At 42.5% G+C, this 16,290-nt stretch overlaps 1 protein-coding gene across 2 annotated transcripts; it reads right to left on the reverse strand.

The window, feature by feature from the left end:
- Positions 1 to 2,253: 2,253 nt before the first annotated feature.
- LOC112258751 (inward rectifier potassium channel 4-like) lies at positions 2,254 to 15,992 on the reverse strand. 2 transcript variants are annotated; one of them, XM_024433302.2, is made up of 3 exons: positions 15,310 to 15,992; positions 7,228 to 7,398; positions 2,254 to 5,910 (listed from the first exon to the last, which is right to left on the reverse strand). In XM_024433302.2, exons 2-3 carry the CDS (start codon positions 7,248 to 7,250, stop codon positions 4,335 to 4,337), a joined length of 1,599 nt encoding a protein of 532 aa, XP_024289070.2. In that variant the 5' UTR covers positions 7,251 to 7,398; positions 15,310 to 15,992; the 3' UTR covers positions 2,254 to 4,334. The 2 variants fall into 2 exon arrangements, with proteins under 2 accessions (XP_024289070.2, XP_024289071.2); XM_024433303.2 differs by lacking the exon at positions 7,228 to 7,398.
- Between the last annotated feature and the right edge of the window lie 298 nt (positions 15,993 to 16,290).

The raw sequence follows: 16,290 nt of genomic DNA on the forward strand, positions 1-16,290 counted from the left end.
GTAGAGGATAGAGAAGAGGATAGAGCAGGGGATAGAGAAAGAGGATAGAGAAGAGGATAGAGAAGAGGTTAGAGCAGGGGATAGAGAAGAGGATAGAGAAGAAGAGGATAGAGAAGAGGATAGAGAAGAGGATAGAGCAGGGGATAGAGAAGAGGATAGAGCAGGGGATAGAGAAGAGGTTAGAGCAGGGGATAGAGAAGAGGATAGAGAAGAGGATAGAGAAGAGGATAGAGAAGAGGTTAGAGCAGGGTATAGAGAAGAGGATAGAGAAGAGGATAGAGAAGAGGTTAGAGCAGGGGATAGAGAAGAGGATAGAGAAGAGGTTAGAGCAGGGTATAGAGAAGAGGATAGAGCAGGGGATAGAGAAGGGGATGGGGGGACTAATGAAGGAAATGCTGAAAGGGGGAGTGCCTCATTAGCCTGAAGAGGAGGGTCATTTTAACTTACCGGTAATTATAATCAGGAGAGAGGAATGATCTCATTAAGACAGAGTAACACTCAAACGCAGATGTATGAATAAAATAACTGTCCATGCTGATACAACGACTGGGACAGGGACTTTGGACAAGGGACTTTGGATAAGGGAAGTAAAATGTAGTTGTACACACCTAAAATGTATGCACACATGATTTTAAGTCGCTTAGGATAAAAGTGTCTATAAATAAGTGTCTAAATAAAAGTGTCTAAATGCTAAATATCATGTATTATTATAATTATATTAAGTACCTCTGCACACCTGCTCTGGCTAAGACACGTCTAACTTGGAGGTCATAACAGATATGCTGTGTGTTCAGTGACTCAGGGTTCAAAGAACCTGGCAATGTGCCTGGGTTTGTCTGCACCACTATTTGGCCTCTGTGACCCCTATTCAGATTCCCTCTCTGTTCTCCCAAGACCAGGTGGGTCCTACCTGGGCGTATCTCTGAAGGTTCCGTAACAGCTCTCTGTGACCCCTATTCAGATTCCCTCTCTGTTCTCCCAAGACCAGGTGGGTCCTACCTGAGCGTATCTCTGAAGGTTCCGTAACAGCTCTCTGTGACCCCTATTCAGATTCCCTCTCTGTTCTCCCAAGACCAGGTGGGTCCTACCTGAGCGTATCTCTGAAGGTTCCGTAACAGCTCTCTGTGACCCCTATTCAGATTCCCTCTCTGTTCTCCCAAGACCAGGTGGGTCCTACCTGAGCGTATCTCTGAAGGTTCCATAACAGCTCTCTGTGACCCCTATTCAGATTCCCTCTCTGTTCTCCCAAGACCAGGTGGGTCCTACCTGAGCGTATCTCTGAAGGTTCCGTAACAGCTCTCTGTGACCCCTATTCAGATTCCCTCTCTGTTCTCCCAAGACCAGGTGGGTCCTACCTGAGCGTATCTCTGAAGGTTCCATAACAGCTCTATGTGACCCCTATTCAGATTCCCTCTCTGTTCTCCCAAGACCAGGTGGGTCCTACCTGAGCGTATCTCTGAAGGTTCCGTAACAGCTCTCTGTGACCCCTATTCAGATTCCCTCTCTGTTCTCCCAAGACCAGGTGGGTCCTACCTGGGCGTATCTCTGAAGGTTCCGTAACAGCTCTATGTGACCCCTATTCAGATTCCCTCTCTGTTCTCCCAAGACCAGGTGGGTCCTACCTGAGCGTATCTCTGAAGGTTCCGTAACAGCTCTCTGTGACCTTATTGCCAGACTCTGGTACAGAAACCACATTTTTCTTTTGGACGATTGAGTCAGTTTTTCTTCTGTCTTGTGTTGAGGCTGCAACTGTTTCTGGACTTCATTTCCCACCGTACCATCAGACCATGACTACCAGAGACGACTCTGTCCTGTCCTTGATTTCCTGCTCCAGAGAATCCTTGTAATCAGTAGTGGCCTCAGATCCCCTTGATACACTCTGTATTTGACCATTTGATGCTTTTCCATTTTCGTTTGGATGTTCTTGTTTTGAAGAGTCCCGTTAGTCGCTTAGCGCAGCATGAGTGATCAGACATAACTGCCTCAGTCTGATAGTTGAGGGGGGTGAACACACTGGAACAAATCCACCACTAGAGGGAACGCTTGCCTCAGTATTCCCTGCTGGAGACCTCGCTGATGGAATCGTGTTCAGAGTCACCTAGTGGCGCAGCATGGGAACAACAACTCCATCCTTCCATCCCTTTATTCTCTCCTCACTTCCTGGATTTCCTCCTCTGCATTCAACTGTTTGTTAGTCAGTGCACAAATATTGTTCATATTCTACATGTACAGAGACAGTCAAATAACATACATTATACATGTTTATTTTCAACATCAGAAGGTACACACAAGGAGTAAAGTGCATTCTATGATTTACTCGCTGTTCAAGCTTGTGTTGGCCAGGGAATTTGTCTGTTCTGTTCTGTTTCGCCACGCACGGCATGTTAATGGAGACGTGCGAGCCGGGAGACTGAGTGGCAGAGATAAATCAAGACAATTATTTCAGGAAATAATATGACACAGTTGTATTACAAACACACGTTGTAAACCAGATATAGTAGCATAATAAAGATTGCTCACCGTCATCGCTCAGCATTTTACTCCATGCTGCTGCTAGCATGTCGACATGTGCACACAACCCCTCAAACACAGTACGCTCATTGTAAAAAATATAAAGTAGCAGTTGCATTGTGGTGACAACGTTCCCCGTGTGCCTCAACTGTCACAAAGGTCTGGTTATTTGAAAAAGTGCAAGTTTTGACTTGAAAAGCCTACTGTCATACTGAATGCCCAGTGCTCTCTCTCTCTCTCTCTCTCTCTCTCTCTCTCTCTCTCTCTCTCTCACACACGCACAGGCACACACACACACATACACATTCAAGTTTATATAATCTTCAGAAACAATTTTGCAGATGTAAGAATGGCAAAAGTTACTCAAGAACCAGATGTTGTTGGAAAAAGATAAGAGACAAACAGGTGCAGTGTAGTGCAGGAGACAGACAAGGGACATGTGCATCATTCAGACAACTACACACAATAGGAGCTACGGTGCATGAGAAGGGTCAGAAAAAGTATTTGAGTCATTTCATACACAAACCATATGCCAACAAACAAGACAGCGTTGTTTATATTTGACTTTGTGGGAAAGAGATGAAATATAGACACTTTGGATTACACAAAGATGTCTCTCTATTCAGTCTCTCTAGAATCAACCTTTATGAGATCTCAGGTTCTAAAGACGACAGCTTTCAGATGATTCCCCCAAAGGTGTCTATCGGGAAACGTCTTTAAGGTGACAGGAGAGACCAGATAAGTAACTCATGATAAGTTCTCTACTGATATACACTGAAGAGAGGGACTTTCCATTATGTCACATTCCTGCTCCTTTTGCAACACGAAAACAGGCCTTTAATAAAAAAATGTGAGAAAAAAACGACCTGATTCTGGAGAATGAAGACACCTAGTTCTTTTCTCCAGCAAATGAAGAACTGGGTTTTAGACAATAAGTCCCTTCCCTTTGATTATTCAATGATTGTGTTGGTCAGTGTATTGTTGTTACTACGCACAGTAACAACCGAAACATGAGTCATTGATCTATGCTAAAGACACTATGAAAACAATGTGTGTAAATGAGTAAATTAGGGAGAAAAGAGGCTCAGAGGAAAACTTGTCTGGAGAACAATAGTGCAAATAGTTGAAAGCAGCAAACTATCCTGTTGATATAGTATTAGAACCCAAGTATGATTCATATCACCAGTCATTTTATCTTTACAGAACACTGGAGGTTGATTACGCATCAAAATAGCACGTATCATGTCCAAATGAAACAAACTACACAATACGACTGTGTAGATAAACATCATACCTACCTACTTGAATGTTACTCAAATATTCTGGGTGTCTTCCCTGCACATTTCCTCCTGAGACAGTTTCTGTAGCAGAAGTCCTCCTTTGGTCAAATGTCTGTTTATCCTTCATTGCACACGTCTCAACAAGTCATTATTTGTCTCATCCTCAGCTCTCTGCTGGAACTGTCCATCTCTTGGCGTTCCTTTCCTATTACCTCGTTTAAAAGAGTCGCCCGTTCATACAATCTCATGTGTAATTATCGGTCTAGGTGACTGTCCCACAGCCCAACTGAGGTACACGTATGGTTGAGGTGTGCAGAGTAGAACCACTACCTCAGCCTTCCATTTGGTTCTCTACACAAACAAAAACATGGGCTCGGGTTAAAGTACAAAATAATGCTGGCAAGGCGAAAGGGGTGTAGATCTAGTACTAAATCCAGAGCAAAACGTGCAAAAAACAAAAAGGAAGACCTCTCTTCAAGACCTACAGATCGGTATATGTGAATGGAGGGTTTGGGAAGGGTCTGAGGATGCCATCCCTTTGCCTCAGATTCCTGACTCACTTTTATATGTCAGTGGATCACGAGTAATGGTCGTCTGTAGAATGTCAAAATCCATCTGATTGTCCAAAACACACAGCATGCTGCTGCCGGATGTCATTGTGGCTGTGTCCTGAAACAAATGATGAAAGTCTACAGAAACTGAATTCCTCCTTTCCTCCTCCCTGTCTTTTCCCTTTTGCCTATCCAGTTCATCCTCGTCCTCTCCACAGCTCAGTGCTACCTCATTCTCATAGCAGAAGGCGCTGGGGGAGTGGGGGGTTACGAGGTGCTGGGTGATTCTGGGGCTGGTTGGGAATAGTGAGTGGGAGGAGGCGGATGAGGCAGGCCGGCTGGCCGTCTCACTGAGCTCCTTGGCGCTGCAGTGGGGTGTGGAGGGCACCTCGTAGGTCTTGTGGAAGCGAGAATAGTCCACCTGATACTTGGTTCGGTCCTCAAAGATCACAGGCTCAAACCTATGCCCCCATAGGATCTCCTTGGTCAGATAGGAGCTGCGGGCCTGGGTGGTCATGGCGGTGGCCTCCACCATGCCCTCCAAGATCACTACGATCTCAAAGTCATCAGACTCCAGATCAGCCCGGCTCACAGTGTACAGGGGGCTGTCCTCGTCGATCTCATGGACGATAACCAGAGGAGAAACCAGGAAGAGACGGTCAATGCCTTCGTCGTAGCCTACGTTGAGATCCCTCTGCTCTAGAGGGATAAACTCTCCCTCTGCCGTGACGTAGGGTCGAATGAGCTGTGCCCGCACATGGGCCTCCACAATGTGGCTCCTGCGCAGGTTACCCACCCGCCACATGAGGCACAGCTTGCCATCGCGCAGGGAAATCACAGCGGTTTTCGAGAACAGCAGGGTCTGGTTCCTCTTCTTAGGGCGTGCCATTTTGACCATGATTGTGCCAAGCATGAAGGAGTCAATGATGCAGCCCACTATGGACTGGACCACCACTGTGATCACTGCCACAGGGCACTCCTCAGTGACACAGCGCCACCCATAACCAATGGTGGTCTGGGTCTCGACGGAGAATAGGAAGGCTCCGACGAAGCCCTCCACATGAAGGAGGCATGGCTGCCACGTTTTCTGCACCCCTTCAACTTCACCAACCCCAAGCCCATTCCCTTCCAACCCCGAAGAGGAACTCATTCCAGGGTGCTCATCAAAATCCCCATGGGCTCTGGAAACGGAATAGAAGATTATTCCAAAAAACATCCAGGAGGACATGAAGGTCGAGCAGAAGAGGAGTAGTAAGTATCTCCAGCGGATGTCCACGCAGGTGGTAAAGATGTCGGCCAGGTAACGTTGTGATTTCTCCTCCATGTTAGAGAACACCACGTTGCAATGCCCATTTTTCTTGACGAAGCGACTTCTTAGTTGGCTCGATCCTGTAGTAGAGATCTTTCCGTTGTAATTGTTCATCCTACGACCTGTGGCTCCTGATATCCTATCTCCTCCGGATGTGCCACTAGGGGAGAGGAACCGGCTATTTGGCGAGCTGTGGCCGTTGTGGAGCCCAAGTGTGGAGATTTTCAGGCCCTCCTCATCTGTTGCTGCGAAGTTGTACCTGTAGGGTTAACAAAAGGGGAAAGTATGGATAAATAAGGAAATTGACCAGAGTGATGCAAGAGATGTGAGAGTGGTTTGAGAGAGGGTGTAGAACAGGAAGAGTTGAGGTTATAATACATGTCTGTAATCTCATTGGGCTATCTATTCTTACCAGTGTGCCCTACAGGACACAGTGACTATGCATAGCTTGCCAACTCTGCACAGAGACATAATGTATGACTCACATTCTCTCATGCATTAAAGACCGCGCTTAGGAAGGATATGCTGTGAATGAGAAATGTATATATAAGGGTATCCTTCTTGAATGCAAAGGTAGCATGAAATGTTGCTTTCTCACTTTCCTCAAGACCATTTGACCTACCTCTGGTGCCCTCCTAATATTGATCAGACCGATCTGTCTCTCTCCTCTGGAGAGGATAACCTGGGAAGGTGAGTTGTGTTTAGCTATGTGAGAGGGATTGCGGTCATCACGGGTTTAGGGATTATACATGAGCCAAGTCTCTTGACAGCCTATGTTGACTGGGACATACAGACATTATATTGACCAATTTATAGTGCTCCATTGATCAGGAAACTATATTCAACCATATACTTATTGAATTTTTAATGGCTCCACTATTTTGGTTCCATTCATTTGAATGTACATTGGCGAACTAAGGTTTCCATTTCCCTGTAATAACACAAATAAGGAGAAGTGTTGTTGGCTTTGGGGACATAAGGTGTGACCAGTGATGGAAAAAGTACCCAATTGTCATACTTGAGTAAAAGTCAAGATACCTTCATAGAAAATTACTCAAGTAAAAGTGAAAGTCACCCAGAAAAATACTCTAGAAAAAGTCTAAAAGTATTTGGTTTCAAATATACTTAGGTATCAAAAGTAAATGTAGTTGCTAAAATATACTTAAGTATCAAAATTAAAAGTATAAATAATTTCAAATTCCTTATATTAAGAAAACCAGACGGCACCATTTTTCTTGTTTTTATTTATTTACGGCCAGCCAGGGGCACACTCACACACTCAGACATAATTTACAAACAAAGCATGTGTGTTTAGTGAGTCCGCCAGATCAGAGGCAGTAGGATGTTCTCTTGAAAAGTGTCTGAATTCCTGTCCTGCTAAGTATTCAAAATGTAGTACTTTTGCGTGTCATCGAAAATGTACATTATTTTCATTAGGGATGTAGTGAAGTAAAAGTAAAAATCTAAGTAAAAATATAAATAGTAATATCCCCAAAATTACTTAAGTAGTACTTTAATTTTTACTTAAGTACTTTACACCGCTGGGTATGACAGCTTCCATTCATGGTGTCCTCACCTGTTGGCCCGTGCTGTTCCCATTGACACCAGTGATCATCAGGTGGTCAGTAGGTCTATAAGTGAGGTGGGAGGCTGGACTCCGCCCTGGCAAGTAGTCTACTGCGAAAGATTTGGTATCGGCATGGCAACTGTCAATGTGTGCATGGACGGCATCCACCGGTGAAGACCACTACAGGGAGAAAGATTTTACATTTTGCCAAGATTCCTACACAGTACAGGTGTAGGATCTTAATTTGACCTATATAGTCACAGCAAAATGATTCAAACATTTAGTCCATAATGTTACTTGATTGGTGGTTAGGCTATTAAAATGAGACTACATGAAAAGTGTAGTACTGTTAATATAACTGCAGGTTTTCAGTGAATGTATGGAATCACAAAGCTCATCTACATTTCCTGCTTCTCAGGAAAATTCTCAGCCAAAACAATAATGATCAAATTAAGATCCTACATCTGTACCTGTGCATCACCATATCATTTTGCACAGATTTGGATAACTATCCCTCAACATTCATAACTGATTTCGTGTGAGCATATTTTATTGAGAGAACAATGATTTGATGTGACCTGGTTTTTGGGTTACAAACATACAGTACCAGTCAAAAGTTTGGACACACCTACTCATTCAAGGGGTTTTCTTTATTTTTACTATTTTCTACATTGTAGAATAATAGAGAAGACATCAAAACTATGAAATAACACATATGGAATCATGTAGGAACCAAAAAAGTGTTGACCCAAAATATATTTGAGATTTTAGATTCTTCAAAGTAGCCACCATTTGCCTTGCTGACAGCTTTGCACACTCTTGGCATTCTGTCAACCAGCTTCACCTGGAATGCTTTTCCAACAGTCTTGAAGGTGTTCCCACATATGCTGAGCACTTGTTGACTGCTTTTCCTTCAGTCTGCGTTCCAACTCATCCCAAACCATCTCAATTGGGTTGAGGTCGAGGGATTATGGGAGGCCAGGTCTGATGCAGCACTCCATTACTCTCCTTCTTGGTCAAATAGCTCTTACACAGCCTGGAGGTGTTTTGGGTCAATGTCCTGTTGAAAAACAAATGAGTCCCACTAAGGGCAAACCAGATGGGATGGCATATCGCTGCAGAATGCTGTGGTAGCCATGCTGGTTAAGTGTGCCTTGAATTCTAAATAAATCACTGACAGTGTCACCAGCAAAGCACCACCACACCTCCTCCTCCATGCTTCACGTTGGGAACCATACATGCAGAGATAATCCGTTCACCTACTCTGCGTCTCACAAAGACACAGCGGTTAGAACCAATAATCTCAAATTTGGACAAATCAGACCAAAGAACAGATTTTCACCTGTCATATGTCCATTACTCGTGTTTCTTGGCCCAAGCAAGTATTTTATTATTATTGGTGTCCTTTAGTAGTGGTTTCTTTGCAGCAATTCAACCATGAAGGCCTGATTCACACAGTCTCCTCTGAACAGTTGATGTTGAGATGTGTCTGTTTGTCACGATCGCTGTCGTCGTGGAAATGACCGGACCAAGGTGCAGCATGGTGAGCATACATTTATTTTATTGATAAATGTCGCCAACAAAACAAAGAACACGACCATGAAGCTTACTTAGGCTATAATGGCACTAACAAAGACAACTACCCACAAATACAAAAGGAAAAAAGGCTGCCTAAGTATGATTCCCAATCAGAGACAACAATAGACAGCTGTGCCTGATTGAGAACCATACCCGGCCAAAACATAGAAACAAAGAACATAGAGTTCTCCCTGACCAACCAAACATAGAGAATAAGAATATCTCTACGGTCAGGGCGTGACACTGTTACTTGAACTCTGTGAAGCATATATTCGGGCTGCAATTTCTGAGGTTGGTAACTCTAATGAACATATCCTCTGCAGCAAAGGTAACTATGGGTCTTCCTTTCCTGTTTTAGCAGTCCTCATGAGAGCCAGTTTCATCATAATGCCTGATGGTTTTTGTGACTGCACTTAAAGAAACTTCCAAAGTTCTTGAAATGTTCTGCATTGGCTGACCTTCATGTCTTAAAGTAATGATTGACTGTACTTTCTCTTTGGTTATTTGAGCTGTTCTTGCCATAATATGAACTTGGTCTTTTACCAAATAGGGCTATCTTCTGTGTACCTACCTTGTCACAACACAACATATTTAGGCAGCCATTTCCCCATTGTGTTTTGTGGGATCTTGTCTAGGTATAGTTGCCTGTGAGCACTATTTTGAGCTTCATGTTTCGTTTGTTCGCTTTGTTTTCGATCTTTAAGTTTCTCTTCCAAATAAAAGGATGGAAACATACCACGCTGCATCTTGGTCCACTCCTTATAACAATCGGGACACCAAGGCAAAGTGTGGCTACTTTGAAGAATCTCATATAAAATATACTTTGATTTGTTTAACACTTTTGTGCTTACTATATGATTCCATGTGTTATTTCATAGTTTGATGTCTTCACTATTATTCTACAATGTAGAAAATTGTACAAATGAAGAAAAACCCTTGAATGAATAGGTGTACAAACCTTTGACTGGTACTGTATATCTTCAAGTAAGAGTTCAGTCCTGAGGTAATACACCTCTGTGGTTGATTGTGTAATTTGTCTCTTTATAGAGGCCAATGTCACAACTGAAAATACACCTGCCATTACTTCATTTTGGTGCTAAATAAAAGACTTCAACGAAACAACGTGGTTCCACAATGATCTCCAAATTTCCTAACGTCACGTAATATTAGAAAACCACTCAGGGTTGTTTCTGTCATTACATATCTATGTAAAAGAAATCCCTCTCATAATCCTTGCATGATTTTACTTACAATACAAAACACTTAGAAATCCAAGATTGAGGTAGTAGTTGTAGCTTTATTTTGTGAAAACATACAAAGGTTGTGTCATTGTGAAGCTTCATCATTTGGGACCTTTACACGACACGGACAGTTTTCCTGACAGATCAACCGCCAGATGTGAGGATGTATGTGACAGTCCACAAAGCCAAACATGGTTGCCAATGGAATTGTCAGCAAGAACATTGACATATACAGTGGGGCAAAAAAGTATTTAGTCAGCCACCAATTGTGCAAGTTCTCCCACTTAAAAAAGATGAGAGGCCTGTAATTTCCATCATAGGTACACTTCAACTATGACAGACAAAATGAGAAAAAAAATCCAGAAAATCACATTGTAGGATTTAATGAATTTGCAAATGATGGTGGAAAATAAGTATTTGGTCACCTACAAAACAAGCAAGATTTCTGGCTCTCACAGATCTGTAACTTATTTAAGAGGCTCCTCTGTCCTCCACTCATTACCTGTATTAATGGCACCTGTTTGAACTTGTTATCAGTATAAAAGACACCTGTCCACAACCTCAAACAGTCACACACCAAACTCCACTATGGCCAAGACCAAAGAGCTGTCAAAGGACACCAGAAACAAAATTGTAGACCTGCACTAGGCTGGGAAGACTGAACCTGCAATAGGTAAGCAGCTTGGTTTGAAGAAATCAACTGTGGGAGCAATTATTAGGAAATGGAAGACATACAAGACCACTGATAATCTCCCTCGATCTGGGGCTCCACGCAAGATCTCACCCCGTGGGGTCAAAATAAATCACAAGAACAGTGAGTAAAAATCCCAGAACCACACAGGGGGACCTAGTGAATGACCTGCAGAGAGCTGGGACCAAAGTAACAAAGCCTACCATCAGTAACACACTACGGCGCCAGGGACTCAAAACCTGCAGTGCCAGACGTGTCCCCCTGCTTAAGCCAGTACATGTCCAGGCCCGTCTGAAGTTTGCTAGAGAGCATTTGGATGATCCAGAAGAAGATTGGGAGAATGTCATATTGTCACGATTGTCGTAAGGAGCGGACCAAAATGCAGCGTGGTATGTGTTCATGATGATTTTTTTCATTAAAGAAAACACTGAATACAAACTATACTAAACAAATAACGACCGTGAAGCTATAATGAGAACTGTGCTGACACAAACAACTAACATAGACACCCAACCACAAACAAACAGTGAAACCCAGGCTACCTAAGTATGATTCTCAATCAGAGACAACTAATGACACCTGCCTCTGATTGAGAACCATACTAGGCCGAAACATAGAAATCCCCAAATCATAGAAAAACAAACATAGACTGCCCACCCCAGCTCACGCCCTGACCATACTAAATAATGACAAAACAAAGGAAATAAAGGTCAGAACGTGACACATATGATCAGATGAAACCAAAATATAACTTTTTGGTAAAAACTCAACTCATTGTGTTTGGAGGACAAAGAATGCTGAGTTGCATCCAAAGAACACCATACCTACTGTGAAGCATGGGGGTGGAAACATCATACTTTGGGGCTGTTTTTCTGCAAAGGGGCCAGGACGACTGATCCGTGTAAAGGAAAGAATGAATGGGGCCATGTATCGTGAGATTTCGAGTGAAAACCTCCTTCCATCAGCAAGGGCATTGAAGATGAAAAGTGGCTGGGTCTTTCAGCATGACAATGATCCCAAACACACCGCCCGGGCAACGAAGGAGTGGCTTCGTAAGAAGCATTTCAAGGTCCTGGAGTGGCCTAGCCAGTCTCCAGATCTCAACCCCATAGAAAATCTTTGGAGGGAGTTGAAAGTCTGTGTTGCCCAGCAACAGCCCAAACATCACTGCTCTAGAGATGATCTGCATGGAGGAATGGGCCAAAATACCAGCAACAGTGTGTGAAAACCTTGTGAATACTTATAGAAAACGCTTGACCTCTGTCATTGCCAACAAAGGGTATATAACAAAGTATTGAGATAAACTTTTGTTATTGACCAAATACTTATTTTCCACCATAATTTGCAAATAAATTCATTAAAAATCCTACAATGTGATTTTCTGGATTGTTTTTCCTCATTTTGTCTGTCATAGTTGAAGTGTACCTATGATGAAAATTACAGGCCTCTCTCATCTTTTTAAGTGGGAGAACTTGCACAATTGGTGGCTGACTAAATACTTTTTTGCCCCACTGTAAATCTTTTTCTCTCTATTTGACGGAATTTACAATACGGTGACATCGTTAGGATCGTTATCAATGTCTTTCACACTTCTCCCACGGGTACTTCTGGTTCAGGAGGACAACATCAACTGAGGACATGATTACACTGAAGATCAAATATGTCAATGCCGGAGTAATCATGACGCTGATCACTTTTTGGTTGGAGGGGGTGACTGTGTGGTGAAGCGAGGGGGATGGAGCGTATTGGTAAAACCACTAGAGACATGGTGGAGGGGGCTAGTAAGAGCTCTTCAGGATGAGTCACGGAGAGTGGAAGATTCAAGAGTAAACAGAACACATCTTAAACTGATTCACAGAGGTTTAACAGAATTACATCTAACAGTCACTCATCATCACAGTGTAGGGAGATGATGAGTGCATAGAAAGACTGAACTGTGGGAAGAGAAGGCCTGAATAAGAATCTTTGCTACACAACATACTTAATCCCACTTGAGCAGGAGGTGTGTGTGTGTGTGTTGGCTGGGGAGGGGAGGGGATGCTTCCCTCACTGTATCTTTATGTGTACTTGTCTGGCAAGGCCATTCTTAACCCATAATCTCTTAAATTACAGATGAATAGTCCCCTAATCTCTAGTCTCAAAGAAGTGATATGAAAGGCAGATCTAAGTAGAGTGACCTGGTTCAGATTTCCCACTAATCCCTTACAGAGAAAGAAGAAACGGAGGGAGACGGTGCTGGTGGCGGACAGTGTTGTGGAAGGATGACGATGCCAACAGGACATCTCCTAAACCACGTCATACTTGTCCCAGGTTAATCACCGGAGCGGGATTACATACCATTTGGAATATGGATCCTTACTGCACATCAAGACATATCTCAAACACATAGGAAGATAATACACAAGCTGGGCCCAATCAGTCCTCTCTGAGATGTATAAAAAGGAACAGTATGCGTATGAGCCAATCGATGGCTGTTCAAAATGGGTAGGGTTCGGTTGCAATGTGTTTCTTGTTGTCATTATGATTTTTTGTTGTTGTATTTGTTGATGAGAAACCAATGGGATGTAGGCCTACAAGGAAACTAATAAAACAAGAGAAGAATAAAGGTGGACCCAACCACAAGTTTCTTGTTTTCTCAAACGCTACAGTTAAAGTCCATACCCCATCCTAAGTGAAAATAAATTGTATAACTGAATTCTAAAACATGAAGTGGCTAATAAGAGTCTGTTACAGCAGTACTTAATGTTGGCAGGTACAGAGGGAATGAGTTTGTCTATGTTGACCTTCTCTGGCTTTGGTACATTTCCTGAATCCATTCAGATGCAAAACTTTGTCTGGTCAAATTAGATTACGATCATAACAAACTATTTTAATCTTGTTAGTTCCACGAACAAGCCAGAAATTCAGTTGATCAATCCACTCTGGGCTCAGAGATTTCACTAAGAAGGTTTACTGATATCATTTTAACAGCTCAACAAGTGGAACAAATGAAACCATTTTTTTCCCTTCCATGAGCCACTGTGTCAAAGAAACACGACCAAATGACATCTGACAGCCTAGGAATTCCCATCAGCCTTCATTTGTAACAGATCAATCCCTGTCTCCCTGCGTGTCCATCATGTTGAATGATCTGGAACCTTCTCTGTCTGTTTACAGCTAGGGTAGAGTACCCTAATTAGGGTCAGTCAACAACAGCCCCCTACTAAGTAGTGATTGATCAACCCCAGTCAGCTCAACCATTGCATGCATGGCTTCAAATGAGGGCTGTGTGTTTAAACAAGGAATGTGTTACATAATGAAGGGCAAAGTAGATCAAAGTCATTCTTTTTGCAGCTAAATAGGATGAATTCTCTGCTTGGTTCATTTTATTACTACTTCTATTGTACTATTATTTGAACCTGTATAAATGTTGTTTTAGAAACGTGCTGACAATTCTAATTATATGGGCAACGTAAGGTGGTGTTGGCTTTGTACTTGGAAAAAGATAATAACTTGTTTCATCGTTTGCTAAATCCCAGTTTTTAGAACACAGATGCAGAATCACAAGCGGGTTTTACCAGTAAGGATCGCCTGGCCACACAGAGTTAACTGTAGGATTATCTGTTTCATTACAACATCAACTTTCCTCTCATTTTCACGAGCTTCTGCTCCCTGTGTTTATTTATATATCCCTCTCTGTCTCCGTCTCCTGTTTATTGCTCTGGTGTGCTGTAGGCTACTCGACAGATCCATCCATTATCGACATTTTCCTCTGTACACATTTACTGTAGCTTTGACATTTGGGATGTCATCCATTATTGTGAATGGGTCTGTAAACCCTGGGTTAATTCGCTCTCAGTTTGTGAACAAAACATTGCGATTACCTCGAACACAGACTAAATGAGCCTAGAGAGGAGCAGGTCTTACTGCCATAACAGCAGGTGACTATGACTGATTCCTGGATGCCCTAGAGATAAAATAAGATTGAACTGTATAATGAAGTAGCTGTTTGCTCTATATCCCCACACAGCAGTTTCCTTGCCATGTATGATCATGGACTGGGTGACGCAGTGCCTCATTGAGCTCTAGATTGATGGAAGGACACACTTTAATGTGGAATGGTAGTGTATAAGTGTCTCATGCAAATGTCTTGAGCAGATATTATTGTCAAATACTTAGTAGGAGATATCCAAATAACCAAGTTCACTATTATAAATTCAAGTGTTGCTCTGACCAGTTTAAATGTATCCTTGGTCATTATTAACCCGTTTAAAAAAAAATCTCAGTTAAACCAAGGTTACGCATCTTACCAATAGTAGCATACCCAGGTGAGACCGGACAGCTGTTCCAGGAACCATGAAATAGAAGAGGCATTTGATTCTCACTGGTTTCAGAACAAGCCTTCATTATTTGTGGATCGTCTTTTTGAAAATACATTTTAAAGACTGTGAAAATGAATAGTAATACATTTTCACTTGGCGAAGTCTGTGAGTCCTGTTTCCCACCACAAACGTCTTGACATTCTAATGTGTATTGGACACTGGGGACCTTTACGCATTTTAGGTTATGATTTAGGATAATTGATAAATAGGCCAGGCTTACCTTAAAAACAACAAGTTATTTTGTTGTGCAGCTTGCTTGTTGTTTCGATCCACTTCTGATCCAATTGAAACCTCAATTCTGAATAGTCCACGCACTCTTTGGGAGGAAGGATGTGTAACCCCAGGAGTCTCTGTTGTACGCCTTGCCTTTCGGCAATAGTTCTATCCTGTTCTGTTTCCACTCTCTTATTCCTTTAACATTAATCACACATTTTTGCATATCTTTATAGTTTTTTCCCCTTTTGTTTTTGAATCCGTTGTTGTCCTCTGCTGCCTTCTAACTGTCTCCTGTAATCCGGTCAGTGCTCGCTCTCCTCCACAGACTCGTGCACTGGAGTCTCCAAATGCTGTGCCAATTTACTCCGTGCAAAGTGTGTGGGTTCCAGGGGGTGCTTGTCAGTTTGATTATGTCTCCCTCACGTCTTTATGTATATGTGTAGGCGTTAAATGATGCGCCCCCTTCTCATTTTACTGGTTGACTGCATCTCAAATCTATGTCTCATTGGAATAATTGTGGTGAGTTGAACATGAAGTAGTTGTAAGAATGGGTATCAAAGTTGTTATAACCTTGTTAATTCACTACCAAGTCACTTGGACTGAATTTTGCGTACTGAACTCTGTATAGAATAAACCATCATTTCCGTTCCTTGAAATCTTTACCCACTCACAGTGGCTCTCAGGCTATCTCTGCCAGTGCAGTCAGTCTCACTGTCAATGCATGTTAGTCTCCAACCACAGTCATACACTCCCCCAAGGCACTCTGCCAGACCTAGTGCACTTGGTGTGGTAATCTTCAGTCCTTTACATAATAGGACACTTTATAAAGTGTAGGATTGTAAAGTTGTTCTCTTTTTCTCTTGATTTTGCACCTTATTTATGAGAACAGATATTTATGAGAACAGTGTATATGGGATTTGTCTGACCTTCCTCCATAGATATGACCTAATGGTCTGTGTGAAATCTGAAGTTGCACTGAACTCTC

This window comes from Oncorhynchus tshawytscha, linkage group LG27 (genome assembly GCF_018296145.1).
Source record: "Oncorhynchus tshawytscha isolate Ot180627B linkage group LG27, Otsh_v2.0, whole genome shotgun sequence".
Classification (NCBI taxonomy): Eukaryota; Metazoa; Chordata; class Actinopteri; order Salmoniformes; family Salmonidae; genus Oncorhynchus; species Oncorhynchus tshawytscha.